Consider the following 21,728-nt stretch of genomic DNA (forward strand, 5'->3'; position numbering starts at 1 on the left):
TTGCCAGCTCATTCCTTTAAGAATGATTTTTAGCAGTTCTCTGGATAATTGATAGTTGGAAAAAACTGATCTGCCTGGTTTTGCTGTACCTTTTTAAAATAGATGCATGCATGGGTGTATGTGTGTGCGCAGGCATATGTGTATAGCTCTGCAAATGAGTAAACTTGGTCTGTTTCTGATTTAAAGGCTGAAGAAGATGCACACCTGGATGGGGCTGTTCCGATCCCTGTGGCATCAGGAAATGCTGCGGATGAGCTGCAGCAGATGGTCCAGGCCGTGGTGGATAATGTGTCCTGGCAGATGTCTCATGACCGGAAGACCACAGCACTCAAGCAACTGCAGGGCCACATGTGGAAAGCGGCTTTCACAGCTGGCCGCATGAAGGCAGAGTATGTGCTGCAATGATAAAAGCATTTCACCGGCCCCAAGTCCACGTACACCCCTCTCACTAGTCCTCTTTCTCCCTTGTAGATTGCGGCAAATAAATACGTTGCTGGGCGCCATAGCACACGCCTGTCACCCTAGCACTTAGGAAGCACAGGCAGGCAGATCTCTTGAGTTCTAGGCAGACCAAGGTCACATAGACCCTATCTCAAAAAAAAAGATAAAATTGGTATTACTTTTATTGTAGCAAATGATTGTCGTCCCCCCCCCCCAGCTTTGTCCCCTAGATCTGGGGTTTTGTGGGTAGGTGAGAGACTTTCAGTTCTATTTTAAAACAGCTTCCTAGAACATGGCACCTTTAGCCTGGTACAGTGTTGTTCGTCTGTGATATCAGCACTTGGGAGCTGGACCTGAGCCTTTTGTGAGCTAGGTCATATCTAACCTGTGGTACACCAGTGACACTCAGTGACAGCATTCTTGGTCTGCTTCTCTCAGCCATTGACAAGAGAAGTGAGAGGGCTCAGCAGTTGGCAGTCGGGCGACTCAGTGCCCATGTCTGACTTCCACAGATATTAGGCACATGCATACACTATGCATGCAAAACCCTCAGACACGTAAAGTAAAATCAGAAAGAGAAGTAAGAAAACTGAAATCGTGTTACTCTGCAGTTACTCATGGGCACTGTTACTTCCCCAGCTTTTGGGGCACCTTTGTAATGTTGGAGTCTCAGTCATGGGATTTCTGCTAGTTTTCCTGCCGAGGACTGTATTACTTGGCAGGAGTAACAGTTTGGGCCAGTGAGAGGGCTTAGTGAGCAGGGGTGAGTGCTGCCAAGACTGACAACCTGAGTTCAATCCCTAGGATCCACATTGTGGAAGGAGATAAACAACTTCTGCAGGTTAACCTCTGACCTTGATACATGTACCCCTGCATGTGTCTGAGTGTGTCTGCACTTGCACATACATGATGAACACACACACACACACACACACACACACACACACACACACACACACACACGATGTAAACAATTAAAGATAGGGTCTCATCATATGTGTATCCTGGCTGGCCTGGACTTGCAGTGTAGCCCAGCATGGCTTCACACCGGGATTTCCTGCACTAGCCTTCTCGGTGCTGGGATTTATACATGTGTCCTTCCGCATCCAACTGACCTTAGAGGGTCTTTTTTAGTTTTTTAATGATTTTAGTCAATTGCCTTAGGTTAATTCTCAGATTCAAGGCCATTTTCAGCTGCCTGGGTGTCTTTTGTATTTCTTGTGTTTTGTTTAATGAGATGTTTGTGTCTGATACAAGGACCTGCCTTTTAAAGGAAGGCATTGAGGTTTCAGGGTGTTCCCTTACGTATATGCAAGAAATACTCCTACATATATGCAAGAAACACTCCTACATATATGCAAGAAACATAAAATAGATCTTTTAAAAATGGGGAAAAAGCATTTTCATGGTTTCTCAAAGCACAGTGAAGGTAAACCAGTCTTTTCTTATAAATTGCATCAATTAAATAATACAATATTCGTATTATTTTTATCTTAGCTCCTTGAGAATTAAAACATAGTCACTCTAAGATTTATTTTGTGTCTTCTGTCTGCATGAATGTAAGTACACCACATACATGCCTGGTGCCCATGGAGGTCAGAGGAGGGCATTGGATTCCCTAGGACTGGAGTTACAGTCGATTGTGAGCTGCCATGGGTGCTGGGAACAGAATCAGGGTCCTGGAAGAGCAGCCACTGCTCTTAACTCTGAGCCGTCTCTCCGCCCACAAGTTACTTTCTCATTTCATCCCTTCATGCTTTTTATTAAAGTCAAATACCATTCTCTCCACCAAACTTAATTGCTTCTAATCTGTGATCCGGGAACTCCAGTGACCTGTTTATTAGAACCACAGGGATTTCCTGTCTCGTGGAGTTGCTTCTCAGGCTACCTTGTGAGCCGAGGCATGGTCTGTGTACTGTCTGATTTCATCTGGCTCCATGGTGTGTTTCTGGGTTTCCCTCCAGGTTCTTCGCAGACGTGGTCCCAGCAGTCAGAAGGTGGAGAGAGGCTGGAATGAAGGTGTACATCTACTCTTCAGGGAGCGTAGAGGCTCAGAAACTGCTCTTTGGGCATTCTACAGAAGGAGATATTCTTGAGGTAGGTTACTTGGTGTCCGAATTTGTTTGCTATTGCTGTGATAAATACTATGACTACAAGCCACCTAGGGTGGATTTATTTGGCTTACACTCCCACATGAAGTTCATTTGGGGAAGTTAGGGTCAGACCTCAAGCAGGAAGCTGGAGGCAGGCAGAGATACAGAGACCATAAAGGGGGGCTCCTTTATTGGCTTGCTCAGCTGGCTTTTTCATACAACCCAGGCCACCTGCCCAAGGGTGGCACCACCCATGTTAGTCATTAAGAAAATGCTCCACAGATATGCCCAGAGCCTAGTCTGATGGAGATAGTACCTTAATTGAAGTTTGTTCTCTTCAAAGATAACTCTAGTTTGTGTCGAGTTGACAAAAACTAACCAGTACACTTGGATTACTTCATTTTGATACTATTAAAACATGAAATACTGATTAGTGAAAACCATCTAAAAAAGCTAAATTGGCAACTAGACAGTTGTACTTATTATTGTAAAAAGATGAGGAAAAACTGTGGTTACCTTGTATAGAGGGGTGAATGTCCTGGGCCAGCAGGTCCTTCTTCAGTGACAGGTTCTGAGATAGGTGACCAGGGGACGAGAAAATGGAGAAGCCAGGAAAGTTTGGGGTCAGGAGGTCCTGCACAAGCTGACGGCTCACACAGGCAACTACATCTTATGTACAGCTTGCAAGGGGACAGTGGGACAAAGTCAGAAGGAAGTTAATCAAGCCCATTGCACAAGGGGACACAGGATGTCTTAGATGTGCCAGGGATGGAGCATAGTGGCATTGGGACTGATAACTCTGGTCTCCCGGTGAAAGCCAAGTTCCCAGGAACAGAAACCACAGCTCCTTCGAGGGCCCTCTTCTGAGCCTTAGATTGGACCTTGTCAAGTCTGCCCTTGGTCAGAGATAGAACTGGGTTCCTTCTGTTCTTTTATCAGGGCCTCTGGGAGAGCCTGGCTCTGCCTGGCTTCTAGCAGGTGGAGTATTTTGTATAGTACCAGCTTTTGAATTGAAAGTCGGGTAAGTTTTTCTTTTGTATAAGGATCACCAGAAGTTTGTTTAGAAAGTGTATTCTGGCACTGGGACAACAGCTCAATTGGTAAAGTGCTTGCCCTGCCAACCTGAGGCCCCGAGTTTGATTCCCAACACCCACGCAGAAGCCAGACTTCACATGCTTCTCATTCCAGCACTGGGAGTGCAAAAACTGGAGGATCATTTGTGCTTGCTGCCAAATTGCTGAGCTCCAGGATCAAAAAATAAGGAAGGGTTGGCAAGTTGGGCCCATGAGGAAAGGCACTCACCTCCAAACTTAATGAGCAGAATTTGATCCCTGGCACCCCCATGGAAGAAGAAAACCAACTTCTACAAGCTGTCTGCTATAGCATGCATATCTACAAATACAACAAGCTAACTAATTCATAATGTTAAAAAAAGAAACAAGTGGCGAGTGATGGAGGAGGAGATCTCTAGCTGTCACTTCACACACAACCACACACGGACCTGCACGCACAAACTCAGAAAATGTAGATTTCAAGCCGTGTGTAGTGGAACTCACCTGTAATTCCAGCACCCTGAGGTTAAGGTAATAGGGTCACCCTTTCAAGTCCAGCCTGGCTATACAGTGAGCTTGAGGCTCACAAGGGCTATATAGTGAGATACTATCTCCAATATCAAAATATGAAGAGCAGTGCCCAGTCTCCTAGCAAGTTTGAGTTATCAGTGAAGATCAAGAGTACATTGAAGTATCCACCCAAAGTAATTTTTGGTGAGACTAGTACTAAAACCAGATACTATATATATTTACTCTATGTATATAAAGATATAAATATGTACTTGTACACTGGCCCATACACTAGAAAGTAAATGTGCTATTTTGCTAATATCAATTAAAAAAAAATCTGTGTAGTGATTTGAAGGAAAACTGCCCCAAAAGAGAGTGTCACTATTAGGAGGTGTGGCCTTGTTGGAGTAGTTGTGTTTTTGTTGGAAGAAATGTGTCACTGTGGAGGTGGGCTTTGAAGTTTCATATATGCTCAAGCTACCACCTAGTGTCAACAGTCTACTTCCTGTTGCCTGCATATCAGCATGTAGAAGCTCTTTCTCCAGCACCATGTCTGCCTGCATGTCACTATGCTCGTCACCATGATGATAATGGACTGAAACTCTGAAACTGTAAGCTGCCACCTCAATGATCTGTTTTCCTTTGTAGGAGTTGCCATGGTCGGGGCTGGAGAGATGGCTCAGTGGTTAAGTGCACTGTCTGCTCTTCCAGAGGACCTGGGTTTAATCCCAGCACTCACATGGCAGCTAATGACTCTAACTCCAAGATCTGACATCCTCACATAGACATACATGAAGGCAAAACACCAATGCAAATAAAATTATTTAAAAGAAAAAAAGAGTTGCCATGGTCATGGTGTCTCATCACAGCAATAGAAACCCAAACTAACACAATCAGCAACTCAAAAGAAACTCTTCCCCTCCCCAGAAAGGGTGACTAAACAGAATTCGTTTGGCCAACTAACTTTTAAGTTGCTGGGGTTGGAACCCAGGGCTTCATGAAATACTAGGGAAGTGCTTTGCCTCTTAGCTATACCCCCATCTCTAGAAGTAATATTTTCTGGGCCCATTCGGATATGTAGGCACTACCCAAAAGCATATCTAATTTTGGGGGTTTTTTCAAGGCAAGGTTTCCATGTGGCTTTGGAGGCTGTCCTGGAACTTGCTCTTGTAGACCAGGTTGGTCTTGAACTCTCAGAGATCTGCTTGCCCCTGCCTCCTGAGTGCTGGGATTAAAGGTCTGTGCCACCACTGCCAGTCACCATATTGTAATTTTAGTATATGTTCTTTTTGTCTTTTATAGCAGATATCAAACCAGTAATGAGATCAATGATGGCTATTCTTTTCTCAACACAGACAAAAACTTTGTTCAGTGAGATAGGTAATAAGGTCAACATGTGTGCAATGTGATAATTACTTGCTGGTTTCAGTAGTAAAAATCATTCTCTAGCTACCAAGTGAGGCAAATAGAGAAAAGAAGTATGCAGAATTGGTCTCGTGTTTTTTTTTTTTTTTTTTTGGCTTTTGGAGACAGGGTTTCTCTGTATTGTTTTGGAGGCTGTCCTGGAACTCGTTCTGTAGACCAGGCTGCCCTCAAACTCACAGAGATCCGCTTGCTTCTGCCTCCCGAGTGCTGTGATTAAAGGCATGTGCCATCAATGTCTGGCTTCAAGTGTTTTAATAGTTAAAAAACAAACCAACCAACTCTGGGGCCTCAGCAGGTAGAGGTGCTTGCTAGGCAAGCCTGGTGACCTGAGTTCAATTCCTGGAACTCATTTTAAAAAGTCAGACTCCGTAGCAGCTCTTGTCATCCCAGCACTTTTACAGTGGGACAGGAGGTGGAGACGTGGGCCACCTACAAGCTAGCCTCCACTGCGTAGTTAGCAGAAACTACAAGAGAGGCCTGGCTTCACAAGTCCCAAGCCTCAAGCCTTAATATTGTCTTTAGTCTTTGATTGCTAAACTTGCTTTTAGTTGATGAAAGACATCCAGACAGTCAAAGCCGAGCCTATTAAATATCAACGTCCTTTAATTACTGTTGGTTAAATTAGCAAGCATTTGATTCCAGTTACGTCTAAGACCTTAAGGGTAGTGTTTGGGATGTGTTAATTAGAAGTGAAGCTGGGTGTGGTGGTGCACTTGTAATCCTAGCACTTGGGAGGTGGCAGCACAAAGATCAAGAGTCCAGGTTCAAGGCCAGCCTTGGCTCCAATCCATCCTGTCTCGGGAGAAAAAAGAAACTTTGGTGAAAGCAGAGTAATAACCTGTCAAGAAAGGTTCTGGTTAGAGAGAGATACCTCTTCACACTTTGTTTTTTTGTGGCAGGGAATGGGTGTGTAGCCCTGACTGGTCTGATTGTGCTGTGTGAATCTGGCAGATCTTGGTAGTGAGCTTCCTGCCTGCCTGGAACTCCTGTGATGACAGACGTGTACCAACACGCTCAGCTTCTCATCCTGGGATCAAAAGGATAATGCTCATGGCCTTCTTTTTCTCTTTTGTTGTTTTGTTTTTAGTACCTGCCCTGACTGTCTTGGAGCTCGCTCTATAGACCAGGCTGGCCTCGAACTCACAGAGATCCGCCTGTCTCTGCCTCCCAAGTGCTGGGATTAAAGATGTGTGCTACCACTGCCCAGATACAACCTTCTTTTTCATCTGGAGCAAAACCCAGTCCAAAAAGTAGTTTGAATGTAGAGTGTTGTAGGTCATGCATATTTGAAGTGATTTGGGACATGAAACAATGCTAATAAGAACAAAATGAAACATGGGTTGAACTAGTCGATCTCATCCACGTATTTATTTCCATATAATCTTTGGGGTTTTTGTAGCTCTCACAAAGTACTCTATTAGCTACGTCTTCAGCAGATATATGGAATGAGGTCACTGTGACTGGCCTGCATTTCAGAGGAAGGCCTGCAGTGAACGGGTGTGGTTGGCCACACGTATGGTGCACTGAATAGTCCTCCTTCCCGTTCTTTTGTTCAGCTTATTGATGGCCACTTTGACACCAAGATTGGACACAAAGTGGAGAGCGAGAGTTACCGAAAGATTGCAGACAGCATTGGGTGCTCAACCAGCAACATCTTGTTTCTCACAGATGTTACTTTAGGTGAGTAACTGGCTTTTGTGTTTTGTGTTTTGTTGTCCCTGTGATGCGGTACCCGAGGGAGGCTGCTTGAAGGGAGCAGAGGTTTGGTTTTCCTCATAGTTCAAAGGCTGCCGCCATCATGGTCACTGTGTCACCTCTCACACAGTCACAGATCAGGAAGCACAGGAGATCAAAGTGGGCCTGGACTGTTTCCTCTCCTGGCCTACACCTTCCAGATAGGCCCTGTTTCTAGAAGGTTTCACAACCTCCCTAACCTTAGCAACACCTGATGGAGTCCAAGTAATGAAATGGCTGAGCTGTGGGGGACAGCTCAGAAGCCTACTAGAGCAGTTTTCTTCTATGTGATATCTTAACCTGACACAAATAGATGTCTGTGTCATCCTTCCTAGGGAATGTTGCAGAAGGGTTCAGGGCTAGGGGGCTGCCTCCGTGGGTAAGGGCACTTGCTGTACAATCACTAGAAACTGAATTCAAATCCCCAGGACCCACATAACCAAGTATGACAACGTATACTTGAAATCTTAGCCTTAGTAAAGAGAGGTATCTTCTGGGAGTTTGGCATCCTAACACAAACAACTTCTAGTTCAGTAAGACCATGTTTTAAGACAGTAAGGCATGTAACACACGTATGCACGCATGCACAGGCATGTGCACACAAACACCCATATACATATAAAAGAATGGGAGATCTCCCTTCCCCCAAAACAGACATGACAATAGAAAAAGGGCCAGCTGGGAAGAGGAAGGGGGTCAGAGGACAAGAAAGGATAATGGGTAATATGATAAAAATGATTATATGCATGTCACAGTGGTACCTGCTACCTTGTGTGGTTAATATTTACTAATAAAAGGAAAAGATAATGCTCATGTCTCCATGAGTGTACATGCACAGGCACATGCATCCACACATATGTGTGCACATACAGTAACCTAACTCCTGTTCATTTGTGCATTTATCTATTATACTGGGGTGGGGACATGTGCTACACATACACTGAGAGTAGAAGACAGTGTGTGTGGTTGGTGGTGAGTGGCGTCAGTTTTCTCCTTCTCCTGTGTAGATTTGGGCAGTTAGCTCATGTCGACAGGTTTGGTAGCAAATGCTCTTACTAGCTGAGCTATCTACTGGCCTACAACTCCTGAGATTTCTTAGGCTTTCTTCATAGTTTTCTCTTTAGAACTTTTTAAAAAGTTGACCTGCAGTCAAGTCTTTTCTTGTTTAATTTAAGCCATTTCCTAGGATTGACGTTCTAGAAATTAATTTCTAACTTGAGTAAAAGGAGATATATACAGTCTGAAGAAACCAGAGTATATATTCCCAACTCTGTTTTTGTTTGTTTGTTGTTGTTTTGAGACAGGTTCTCTCTACGTAGCCCTGGCCATCTTGGCGTTTACTATGTAGACCAGGCTGGCCTCAAACTCAGATCCACCTGCCTTGGCCTTCCAAATGCTGGAATCAAAGGCATGAGCTACCATGCCTGGCTATAGTCCTATCCTAGATTGGCCTTAAAAGGAAATCAGCCTTATCTAGGTATCCACTAAACCCCCCTCACCACAGGCTCCATCCCATGAGGCAGGAGGGCCAGAACTTGAATGAACTGTAGCAGGGATGGGAAGGTGGAGGTTGCTTGCTTTACTCTTCTGGCATCTGTGGTCCTGTGGGTTTTTTGTACCATGTATCTATCCCTTCACATACAAGTCAGGCAGAAAACCAAGGTGATGTTTCAAATGCTACTAAAGTATGACAGAGGAAACTAAAGACTTCTTGGAATTGTAGCACGCAGTGTCTGCAAGAGTACACTTGGAGTATTTGGTGCAAGATCAAGACTTAGCACCAGATAGTAAATCCGTAGATTTCAGCTCACAGAGTCTCTGTCACAGCAATTCAGCCTTTCCTGGGAGTACAAAAGCCATCACAAACAGTATGCAGATGACGGGTATAGCAGTGTGCCAATACAGCTGTTAAGGGGCATGCTGTGATTTGCCAGCCTTTGTTTCAGAGCAGTGGTTCCTCAACCTTCCTAATGCTGTCTCTTTGATACAGTTCTTTATGTTGTGGTGACTGCCCCCCCACAATAAATTATTTTCCTTGCTATTTAATAACTGTCGTTTTGCTATTGTGATGAATCATATTGTAGATGCTTTTTGGAGGTAGAAGTTCTTCAGAGGGGTTGTGATTAGAGTACCGGGCATTGAGTTAGGCTGCCAGCTGACAGTGTTAGCTCTGTTTCTGTAGACTGGGACAGGGATAATGGTGTACGTTACTTTGAGTTGTTGGGCAAGGTGAGGATGCTAGCTGTACAAAAGCAGGAGCCCTGTTAGTTCACGTATCTCTTGTCCAAGTATGGCTCCTAACACACAGTGGATGCTTTTAAAGATGATAGCTTTGCTTTTCAAATAAAACGGAGAGATGAGTGTCAGCCAAGGTGTATTAGCGGTATCCCCAGCTCACCTAAGTTAATATGATGGGTCTTGCTTTCACTCTGCCACCCAATACATCCAGTCACTGATCAGTAAGGTACCCACAGTCTAAGGAGGCTAAGTGCAGGGTGTGAACACACGGGCTGCCGTCATACCGGGCTGCTGTCATACACGGATGGTGCTTCTGGACGCTGTCATGTTTTGAGTGGAATTTTGAAGAGTAGGAGTTTGTCAGGCAAAAAAGATGTGGTGTCTAGGCAGGGGGGATGACATGCTGGGACCTGAGGTGAGAGCATGCACTTTGGCCAGATTAGATCATAGGACACCTTTGTTCTCTATCTACTTAACTGATGTTAGACCCTGCAGCGTGCCCTTTGAGAAACAGCTCAGCCGTCTGGGGCTAATTTGTAGGAATGAACAAAGGGCGTGGGCCAGAGTAGGCCTGCGTTCCATTTATCAGGAGCTCTAATTAAAGCACAGTATAGGACAGACTGTGTCTTCTGCCTGTTATGTGCAGCCATGTGCTTTTGAGCATAGAATATATGTGTTACATATAAAGTATATTATATATGTTATATATAAAGTATATTATGTATATGTTATATATAAAGTATATTATATATGTTATAAAGTATATTACGTATATGCTATATATAAAGTATATTATGTATATGAAACCTGCCTCACTGCCCATCTTTTACCTGCAACAAAGGCTAGGGCCACAGTCACTTCTTGCTCTCTCTCCCCGCGACTTAGCTCATCTCAGGCATCAGGTTTGGTGGTCTCACTGTACTTTGATTTTCACAGAGGCCAGTGCTGCCGAGGAAGCAGATGTGCACGTCGCTGTGGTGGTGAGGCCTGGCAACGCGGGATTGACAGACGATGAGAAAACATACTACAACCTCATCACATCCTTCAGCGAGCTATACCTGCCGTCAACATAGAGCAGGTTCTGAGGAAGATGAAACTGTTCCCCCTAATGTCTAGCTTTATTCTAATTGTAAAAGTAACTTACTTATATGTACACACAGACAGATGCAAGTGTATATACATGTATGTGTGCTCAGATTAATTTCCACGGGCACATAGGTGAGCAAAGTTGTCAGTTCCGGGAGATTCAAATTCATGTAAGGATGCTTTATCTGTAGACCATAACTCTAAGTCTTACCAAGGCCAGAGTGTATTTGCTAGAAGGAACTGCAAAACCACAAATCAAATGTGGGTGTTTATCAAATTGTTTACTGGAATGGGAAGGTGGTTTTGAGAAATGATTATCCAGAGACCTTGTTATTTTAAAAACTGGCAGTGCTTCAGACGCATCCATAAGAGGAACCCACCGACCCCGCCTCCTTGTGAGTTCGAATCACACTGCTGCACCCAGGCTCACTTGCCTGTGTACACGAGACAGGCATTGGTTTCTGGTCAGAGTGGTTTTGATCGGTAAGGTATCGGGGTGCGAGGCGGCACACATCCTCCGGAGCAGAGTGCGTGGAACAGCTAAGGTCGCGGTTGCTCCACTAACCCGCCCCCGCCGCGTCCGCACTGTTTTATAGTTGCCTTCTGTGTCCTGCATAGCTGGAGAATATATGTCAATGACTATTTTCTAAAAATATCTTATTGAAACAAGTGTGACACCACAAAGAGCTCTAGTGTGTAATATTTCCTCTGAAATGGGTGTGAAGATGTAAATTTTATAACAGCATCGTTTATCTCAGTGCCATTCTGACAGGGTGATGTCGGTGTCGTGTGATTAGTTAATAAAGGCATTTTCCTCTTTCAGTTTCGTATAGATTGTGGATTGTACCTCATGCTGCCAGAAGCAGAAAGGGAAGTAAGCCTGGAGCAACTGAACAACTGAACGACCCTTAGATTTTGCACTGAGTGTGATATGCACATCTCTTAACAGACTATAAACAAACAAAAAATAGCTTCAGCTTGTATTTAAATGTTGTTACTACTTAGTTCCGACAGTAGCATTCATATATGAGTGAAGTTTCTTGGAATTTTGATAACCATGTTTTTTTCTCCACATTTTAATTTTTTATGGTGTGGATGTGAGTGTGTGTGTGGTGTTGATGTGAGTGAGTGTGTGTGGGGATGTGAGTGTGTGTGTGGATGTGAGTGTGTGTGTGGATGTGAGTGTGTGTGTGGATGTGAGTGTGTGTGTGGTGTGGATGTGAGTGTGTGTGGTGTGGATGTGAGTGTGTGTGTGGTGTGGATGTGAGTGTGTGTGGTGTTGCTGTGAGTGAGTGTGTGTGGATGTGAGTGTGTGTGGATGTGAGTGTGTGTGTGGTGTTGATGTGAGTGAGTGTGTGTGTGGATGTGAGTGTGTGTGTGGTGTGGATGTCAGTGTGTGTGGTGTGGATGTGAGTGTGTGTGTGGTGTGGATGTGAGTGTGGTGTTGATGTGAGTGTGTGTGTGGTGTGGATGTGAGTGAGTGTGTGTGTGGATGTGAGTGTGTGTGTGGTGTGGATGTGAGTGTGTGGCAGGACAGTGTGACAGTTGGTCATTCCTTCTACCATGTGCTGTTCTGGGTATTGAATGCAGGTCATGAGTCTTGGTGGCAGGAACCTCTGCCTCCCGAATAATGCTGGGATTAAAGTCGTGTGCCACCACCCGGGACTAGCTCCTTTTTTTAAGGCTATGTGAGAAAATGTTTGAAGGAAACAATTATTTTTCTAATTAATCAAGACAATTCTGGAGGAATAATTTTGGAGATACATTGAATAAAGAGAAGGATCTTGCAAGTAAGAGGAGGGAAGAAGATAGAAAAAAATTGATTCAGATTTTGTGTCAGACTAAAAAATAGAATCAAATTCATGTAAGTCATAGAAATGTGAATAATTTATAAATTATGATAAAACCACAAGCTAATGAAAATGAAAGGATTAACTATATATTTGTAGACAAGTTCATGGGCAGATGGCAGAACAGATTATCCTTTAATAATAGTGTCTTATTTATGGTTTCTATTGCTATGAAGAGATACCATGAAAAAAAAGAGATACCATGACCATGGCAACTGTTATGAAATAAGAATATTTAATTGGGGTAACTTACAGTTCAGAGGTTCAGTTCATTGTCATGCAGGCAGGCATGATGCTAGGGAGGAAGCTGAGAGTTCTACATCTTGTGCAGGTAACAGGAAGTAGACTGCCTCCCTGGCTGTGGCTTGAGCATATATGAGACCTCAAAGCCCCCTCCACAGTACATACTCCCTCCAAAAAGACCCCACCTACCCACAAGGCCACAACTAACAGTGCGACTCCCTTTGGGGGCCATTTTCTTTCAACCCACCACAAACAGTAATTAGCAAAGTAAGGAATTGAGGAAGAGCCTGGTGTGGTGACACATCCTTGTAATCCCATAATCCCCAGCTCTTGAAGAGAGCCTTTAATCCCAGCCTGGTATGCATATCAAGGAGTCCCTGGACATTCAAGACCAGATAGCCTCAAAACAAACAAGGAAGCCCACATCTTTATGGTGCTGGAGATGACTTAGTGGTTAAGAGCACTGGCTGTTCCTAAAATGTATTGATTCCCAGGCTCATAACCATCGAACTCCAGTTCCAGGGGTCTGATGCCTCCCCCTGTACCAGGCACACATGGGATCCACACACATAAATGCAGGCAGAATAAAATAGTTATTTTTTTCCCCTCTGGGATAAGGGACTTTGTTAAAGTTGGGTTGGTTTTTATTCCCATCTGGAGCCAGATAGACTTTGTGCTTTACCGGGAGAAGTCTCAAAAGCTGATTCTCTAATTAGTAATTCTGGAGTAGAGAGGATTGCTGTTTATGGTGGCCTTGGTTGCCTGAGAGCCGGGGTCGGAATACTAACATGGGTGCATAGCAGACTCTGCCCAGCAGGTGGTGCTGCTTCCCCACAGACCTTGTCAAATGACTGGCTTCCCGTCGGATGGAGCAGGGGGCAGAGGGGAGATGAATGAACAGCTCATTTCTCTTTAAAAGCCAATAGCATGGTTTGCAAGAGCAGAGTAGTTTGGCAATAATACCAACTGCAACCTACTCAGTAATTCCTCTTCCCCCTCTTGTATCTAACACGATTCAAAAAAGAAAACAATTTGATTTTTGAGTGGACAAGATTCTAACAGCCGTGTTAAAAAGGGCTTGCTTTCATATTTTTCATTCTTATCAGAGAAAAAAATATTAAATAGACTATGTTCCATAATAATTTACTGTAGTACCACTGGGGCCTTGATGTCAAAATTGTACTATGTTAAGTAATAGTCAACATTAATTTGCAGAGGCTGGTCAGATTGTTTACATCTAGAGGCCAACGTGGTTTGTCGAGGGAGTTCCAGGCTAGTAACCGGGGCTACATGGACCCTGTCTCAAAACAGCAAAAACCCGTGGTTTCTGTCCACCGTCACGTGTTTGTGGGTGGAGGCCGGAAGACAGCATCAGAGCCTCCGAAACTGAAGTTACGGTAGTTGTGAACCGTCTGATGTAGGTGCTGAGAACTCACCAAGAGCCACAAGTGGTCTTTGCTTCGATTCCGTCTCTCCAGCCCCCCCTAGGTATTGTGATCACAAAGGAACTCGAGACTAGGAGTAAGGCTTTCACACAAACCAATGGAAGGCTTAGAGGAGGCATAATTAGGGGAACTGCCCCAGGAAGCCCCCCTGGGGATGACTTCAGGAAGCTTGCCATGGTTGTCACAGCTGCTCAGTCATGAAGCCGGCCAGGTAACCCTTACGTTGTGGTGACCTTGCCCACACCAACAGCAATACGAAGACTGCCTCTCTGTAAGACCACACCACCACATTTCATTGAAGACTGCCTCTCTGTAAGATCACACTTCCACATTTCATTGAGTAGTAATCCCATTCCAGAACCACATGTATGTCTGGGGAATGTTCTTAATTTTCCAACTCCTCTAATCGCTCTATTAGCTGGATTCCATACCAGAGGCTGCTGTAGCGAAGGGCTAGCAGTGGCTGGCTCTGGGTGCTAACAGTGGAAATAGCTGTGGACACTTTAGGATGGCTTAGGGTTGTCCATAACTACACGTGATAGGCAGGACCTGGAAGGGCAACTCCTAGGTTTGTAGCTTGAGTAACTGGATGGACACTGCTGCTGGACAAACAGCCACTCGGTGTGTAAAGTGGGAAGCCGGTGGAGACAGGGAGAGCCGAAAGCTGTGAGGTAAAAGCGCAGAGCCTGAAGCCCCGGCCTGACTGCAGAGCAGAGTGTAGCCTAGACTGACTGGAAGGGAGGTGCTGTTAAACCGTGTAGTTTGGTTTTGGAAAGACCTATTGACGGAGAAGAGTCAGAGAGCCCTGAAGTTTCAGCAGTTGCCATCAAGCCTTGGAAGGAAGCCAAGCGTGTGTCTTGGCATCCATGTGGGAGTCAGAAAGCAGCACCGTGGATTGGTTCTCTTACCACATGGGTCTTGGGAATAGAACTCAGGTTGTCAGGTTTATTGGCAAGTACTTTTACTCACTGAGATAGCTCCCCAAGAGGCCCAAGGCCATGTTTTACTTAATCCATAACAAACCTGGAGGAAATGGTGTTCAGGTAGACCTGGTGAGGTTGATTCTGAGGGTTGATAGATCGCACCCACCTCTGTGAAGATGGTGAGATTTACATATCTGGAGAAAGGCGGGCCAAAGCCTTGTGGCCAGGGTTGGCCTTACTTTTGGAGAAAAATAAGGAGGCTTCTGGAGGCTCTGCAAAAAAAAGAAAGATTTAGAAGTAGGTCTGGGGCCAGGGGACATTGTGGTGGTTGGAGATTTAGTCTGAGTACATGGGAAAGCAGTGTACTGCTTCCAGCAGAGGGTTGGAATTAACAGCTTCAGCTTTTAAGGAAGGTGACTTTGTTGTGTTAGGAGCAGGTTAGAGGGAACACCCAATGGAATCAAAGAGACCAGGGTTTTTGTTGTTTTGAAACTTCTGGGGAGATGTTAACAACTGGGCCAAACAATAACAGTAGAGATAGATTCATAGTCCACTTTAAAGATAGGGTCATGAAGCCCAGGCTGGCCTTGATATCTTTTCTACTGGGTTTTTGTCTTTTGACATGATCTCATTATGTATCCCTGGCCATCCTGGAACTCACTAAACCAAATTGACCTTGAATTCACAGAGCTCTGCCTCCTGAGGGTTGGGATGAAAGGCATGCACCATCACGACTGCTCAACTGTGAAGGTAACACTGCCAGGGTTTCCCCAGAGATAGGAGGAGAGAACAGATGCAGGAGAGAAGAGAGGTCCCTGTCAACAGCTGGGAGACAGGCATCTTTAACTTACATGGGGCAGTTGTGGGAAGGGCAGGCTTAAAGGTCTACAGTTAAAACTGAGATGCCTTACAGCGGAGGAGCCATTAGTAGTTAAAGTCAACCAATCAGGATGGAGGTCTGGGATGGACACCTTGGAAGGGTCAAGATATGGTAAACCTTAGATCCTCTCTTCTCCTTGTTTGAGATGGGTTTCACAATGCAGCTCAGTCCAGAATGGAACCCAGCCTTCCTGCCTCTGCCTCTTTAGTGCTGGGATTACAGGTGTGTCCCATGACATACTACTGGCCTTTTCTCCTTCAAGAGGCAGTAGATGGTAATTAACAGAGACCCACAACTTGACCACGTGCAGAAGGAGAGATTTGGAGTGCTTATACTAAATAGGATGTCTTTATCACACCCTTCCCCTCAGGGCTCAGGGATCTAGGCAGAAGAGGAGGCAGAAAGATTGTAAGAGCCAGGGTGATGGACGACTCCAAGGAAACTGTTTTCTAGGTACAACAGGGGCGATGCAGATATGAACTCAAAGAGATGGTGATAACACACACAAGGCCCACATGGGTTCAAGACAGAAAAAAATCCAGCACAGAGAGGGGAAAGTGGACACGAACTCCCAACCCTAGCCATGGAATTATTTGTAATTGGCACCTGCTTGGAAACAGGAAACCAGTTTTCTGAAATGGAGTGTCACTGTGTATATCAACCATGCTCGGGAGTGGTTGGCTAAAACACAAAAAACTTCATGTGCTTTTGTGAACTTTTTGTTTGTTTTGGTATTGTGTGTGTGTGTTATTGGTTTTATTTCTTTTCATTTGCTTTGGTCTTACTTTTTGTTGAGAGACAAAAACTGGATGAGTATGGAGGTAGAGAGGATCTAGGAAGAGTTGGGGAGGAGAAAGAATACGATAAAATTTTATTGTATGAGAACGTTTTCTCAAATAAGATGCTTGGCTTTTGTCCTAACACCCTTCGAATATAACAGCAATGCTTTATTCATAACGAACCTCGGCTGGTTATAGCAGAGTTCATGCTGCTGATGTAACTTCAGGATGAGGGCTGGTTACCTCAAGTACCAAGTGCTTAGACCTCTGGGAGGTGGGAGGGGCAGTTGGGGGATGGAGAGCTATCAACCCTGCTCCTGAGTTGTGAGCTGTAGATGGCTTCCAGGCTGAGGAACACTGAGGGGAGCTAGGAGAGTGGAGTGCTCTGAGGACATAGGAGTGAGCCCCTCGTCCTCCTCCTCTTCCCAGGAAACTCCCATTTGCCTGATCCCGACTTGTATCCTTCATAATAAAGCAGCAAACATAAAGATAGTGTTCTGCACGCTGTTAACAGCCAACATGGCAGTGCATACACACACCCACAAAGAACTGTCAGAAACAAGGAAGTCACAATTTTGCATAAAACAATTTATTTAGTGGCCAGATCCCAATGAGTAATGGCGGTCTTAGCTTGATTCTGCTAAGACGGGCTGTTACGGCAGACAGGTTGGAGGGTGAAGAGTAAAATAAAACTGTCTTTGATAAAATCTTTAAAATATAAAAAAGAAAGAAGCCCAAAGCAGTTTTAAAACCGAGAGGTCACCCTGTACTATTTACAGTAGGTGCCTTTTTAATAAGAGAACACTCTGCTGAGGCCCCTCACGATCACCGTTGAGGAGCGCCACCCGGATCTCTTCCTCTCCTAACCCACTTGAGACAGCTTCCATTCTCTGTCACTCATTTTCGAATCTCTTTGATACTCCTTACCTCCACTTGTAAACAACCTATTCAGTGGACATTTACTGAGCACTTCCTGTGTGCCAGGCACTGTGCTGGGGGTGGAGATTTAGATGAAACAACATTTGGACCCCCTCCTTGGGAAGCTACACTTTGGGTTGAATTTACAAAATAGCATTCTTCACATTTTGTCCTGGGATACCCCAGGCCACTCTGAATTTGGGGACTTCTTGAAACAGTGCACTTGGTCGGGGTGGTGGTGATGGTGCACTTGGCACATTCGGTTGACACAAGGGATCTAGAATGGCCTTGAACTTGTTCATTTACCATCTCACGTCTGAACTTGTAGAGATGAGAGATTCATTGCCTCTATTTGTGCCAATGTGGTTTTGGGGAGGACAATATTTTAATTAGTTTCTATAAATTCCAAGTTTGAAAACTCCTCAGTCCCCGGACTATAAGATTTGGGGAACACATGTATATGAAAGCCTCCCCTGGCTTGATTTACAGCAAAAGTTCTAACCTCCCATCCATCATTCCTCAAAGCCCACAGGTGGCCTCATACCTCATCACCCCCACCCCCATGCAGGTTTCTTTGTGCTTCTTCCAGAATCCTTTTTTTTTCCCCTTCAAAGGTAAGTCTGTAGGTATGACCCCCTGTCATAACTGAATCCAAGACAAGGTTCTTCCTTGGTTCACTTATTTGTCCGTGAGGCCTACGGACAGCCATGAGAGTTGCATTAAAAAAAAAGAAAATGGCAAGCCATGAGCCATAAAACCAGAATTGTGCATGACCCGGCGTGGAAGCAAAAACTATACCGTGCCCTCTCAGCTGTGCCTCGTACCATACGCGGCAGACAATCCCTGTGCATTCACATCTGGAGATCTTCCTCAGGCAGAGTGAGTCAAGTCCAAACACCGATGGTGGGCCTCTCTCCCACTCTCTCTCTGCTGCGTGTTCCTTTCACTGGATCCACAAAACCAACCGCTGAACAGTGGCGAAGGCAGCTTCGCGGAACGCTCTACCCACGCCTCTCCTGGGCCACAGTCGCGGCTTCGGTAGTGGGCATCCCGACAGATGCTACTCCGGAATCCACTCAAGAATATTGGTCCCAGAGCCACAGCTCCCCACAAGCTCACTCCAGGCCCTTCCGACCCGAGGGCGACTTAGGGAGTTGGTATCACTCTTACGTTACATTCTGCCCGCCGTACTCTGCTGGAGGAAGATGCCAGGTTCGAAACCTGAAAACGATGAGAAGAAGGCATACCGGGAGGGCGGGATCGGGAGGGGATCATGTACAAGCTCCTGGCTCTGTCGTGCATATATGTCCAGTGTGACAGCGTGTATTTCCCCACATGAGGGCTTGTGCTGGTTCATGAAAGGAATAACCTGCCCCGAAAAGCTCTCTTGACAGATGGGGCCACGAATATGTGTCCATGTGTGTGAAACGTGTCATGAGGCGATGTGTCCAGTCCCGTGAGCGTATCCTCCTGGCCCCTCCCCTGTTGCCACACCCACCGCACCCCCAAGGACAAACTGATGGGTTACACCTGGTCGGTTTGATATTCAGAAGCTTCTGACAGGCTCTCTGAGAAGCTCAGGAAGTTCTCCTGGTACTCGGAGCACACAATCTCATAGCGGTAGTGCCGGAACTCCACAGCCAGGGTGCCGAAGTAAGACAGGAAGCACATGACCAGGCCCCACTGGACCCTGGCTGCGTACATGTGGATATCTTGGGCCATGAGGATGAAGTCTGGGGAGCAGTGGTCAAGGAAGGTAACCAGACGTCGGCCTCCCCATCACTGGCAAAGCTGGTAGCCAGGGCTAGCTGGGACCTGGAATTTGCATGCATTATCAGGTAACACTGAGCTGTGTGCTGTGCTGGGTATATTTCTAGATATCTTCACAGATAATCCCTTCTAACCACACAGGGATCCTATCATCACTGGCTGTTTTAGAGACAGTCAAGGGACTAAGGTCAAGTAGGTAATGAAGTCATTCTCACACAGGTATGAATTGGTAGATTTACATAAACACCTTGACCAGGCGTCATCAGCCACTGAACTCTACACCTGCCTGATTAAATGTGAGTAGCAACTGGACTGCTACTCTGTTGACCATTTCAGATCACAGCTACTCCCATACAACAGTGTCCGTGTCACAGTGCTAACATGACCCCCTTGCTCTTGTTTTAGGTGATACTGTTATAGGTCAGTCTCATTTGTGACCAAATGCAGAAAGGCAACTTAAAAAGTCTTAGTGAGCCCAGTGTGGTGGTGTATGCCTGTAACCCCAGTATCTGGTCATCTTATGTACACAGTGAGTGGTGTATGCCTGTAACCCCAGTATCTGGTCATGTACACAGTGAGTGGTATATGCCTGTAACCCCAGTACTTGGCAGGCAGAGGCAGGCGGACCTGGGCTTCATGGATAACATCACACAGTGAGTTTGAGTTCATACTGTACTGTATGAAAACCTGTCTCAAAACAAAAAGGTTTACAAAAGTAAGAAGGGACAAAGGATTAAAAGGGGGTTAATATGGTCAAAATACAGTATGTGTACCTGAAATGCCATAATGAAGCCTGTTATTTTTTATTTTAAAATTAAATGGATTCATTTTATTTTACATGTGAAGAAGTATGCGTTTTACCTGGTGTGCATGTATGTATGTGCACCACATGCATGGTTAGAGGAGGGCAATGCAGCCCCAGGAACTGGAATTATGAGTGGTTGTGAGCCGCTATGTGCATTCTCGGAACCGAACCCAGGTCCTCTGCAAGAACAGCCGCTGCTCTTAGCTACCGAGCCATCTTTCTGGCCTTACTAAGCCCACTATTATATTCAGCACCTACACAATGACTCAGAGCCATCCACAATTCTAGTACCGGGGAATGACTCCATCTTCTGAACTCCAAGGAAACCAGACACAAACATGGTACACACCCATGCAGGCAAAGCAGCTACACAAATAAAAATAAACAAAAACTTCTTAGAAAAAGGTCACAAATGCTAATAAAAAATCATGACAGTCCTATTCCTAAATATATATACACCTATATAAAAGAAATGCACATACGTAATACATACAGCGTGTATGTACACACATGTGATCTCATAGCGGTACACGGAAGCATAGGAGCTAAGAGCAAAAGGCTCATAGCATATTTTAGTGAACTGTGAAGAGTCTGAAAACCAAAATATTTATTCAGAAAAATCAGATACATTCCTAGACACCAGAGACCTTGTATCTGTGTTCTGTCTTTAAATCACAGACCTAAAATCTTCATGGACGTTCAGAGAATAAAAGAACTGGTGGAGAGTTACGTCAGGCAAACTTTGTCCCTTGACTGGACCTGGATCCAGGAAAGCCAGATACTAACTAATGTTTCCAAGTGTTCAGATGCAGCAGGATCAGAACCATGAGCTGTCAGCCCAGCGCCACTGCAAGCCTGTGAGCATTCCTCTGACTGAGGGTAGAAGGTATCACCAGTGCTGCCGTGTTAACTTCGAGCTGGGGAAATGGCAGTTTTGATTTCTTTGATCACATTTTATCAGGTTGCTACCATCTTTGTCATCTTGGACAAATTAACCTACCTTCGAATCTCAATCGTGATTAAAACGATTAATGCATTTCAAGTACTTACAATGATGGCGAGACATAATAGATGCCCAGCAAACACTGGTGGTTACTACCACTAAGGCATGTAACCGTTAGCCGTGTTTGACCAAATAGGAATCATGACTCTCTCTTCCGATTTCTAAGGAAAATCTGTGAGTAAATACTGATTACCATAGGATGTAGATGAGCCTGAGTCATTGTTCCCAGTTTACTAGGAATAAAGGCTGATTCTTTTTTCATCTACTCTGTGCACTGGGTAACTGACAGGTGGGGTGGGGTGGGGTGGGGTGGTGACGTGAATGAGAAATGCCAACCAATGCCATGCATTGGAAAACTCCATCCCCAGTTGGTGGCTCTGTTTGGGAAGGTTACAGAACTCTTAGAAGATGGAGTCTTGCTGCCGGAGGTATGTTACTGAGTGCAGGCTTTGACAGTCTATAGCTTTGCCAGATTCTGTTCTTCCTGTTTCCTGTGTATGGATGACAATGTGAGCAGCCAGCTTCCTGTTCCA

The 21,728-nt window shown here is 45.1% G+C and overlaps 2 protein-coding genes across 4 annotated transcripts in view; one reads left to right on the plus strand and one right to left on the minus strand.

Annotated features, from left to right (window-relative positions):
- The window catches only part of Enoph1 (enolase-phosphatase 1), a 30,430-nt gene extending 18,881 nt beyond the window's left edge, over positions 1–11,549 (plus strand). Inside the window, exons 3-7 of one of the 2 annotated variants that reach the window (XM_040747479.1) lie at positions 187–389; positions 2,406–2,538; positions 7,078–7,201; positions 10,430–10,571; positions 11,403–11,549. In XM_040747479.1, the coding sequence (XP_040603413.1) occupies positions 187–389; positions 2,406–2,538; positions 7,078–7,201; positions 10,430–10,566 (597 nt within the window). In that variant the 3' untranslated portion in view covers positions 10,567–10,571; positions 11,403–11,549. The other variant, XM_040747478.1, reaches the window with a different exon arrangement.
- A 5,723-nt stretch (positions 11,550–17,272) lies between these two features.
- Tmem150c (transmembrane protein 150C) overlaps positions 17,273–21,728 on the minus strand; it is a 74,226-nt gene continuing 69,770 nt past the window's right edge. For both annotated transcript variants that reach the window (XM_005068119.4, XM_040747480.1), the window contains exon 8: positions 17,273–19,350. In XM_005068119.4, the coding sequence (XP_005068176.1) occupies positions 19,142–19,350 (209 nt within the window). In that variant the 3' untranslated portion in view covers positions 17,273–19,141. The remainder of the gene's footprint in view (positions 19,351–21,728) is intronic.

The sequence above is a fragment of the Mesocricetus auratus genome, unplaced genomic scaffold (genome assembly GCF_017639785.1).
Source record: "Mesocricetus auratus isolate SY011 unplaced genomic scaffold, BCM_Maur_2.0 Super-Scaffold_100006, whole genome shotgun sequence".
In the NCBI taxonomy this organism is placed as follows: domain Eukaryota; kingdom Metazoa; phylum Chordata; class Mammalia; order Rodentia; family Cricetidae; genus Mesocricetus; species Mesocricetus auratus.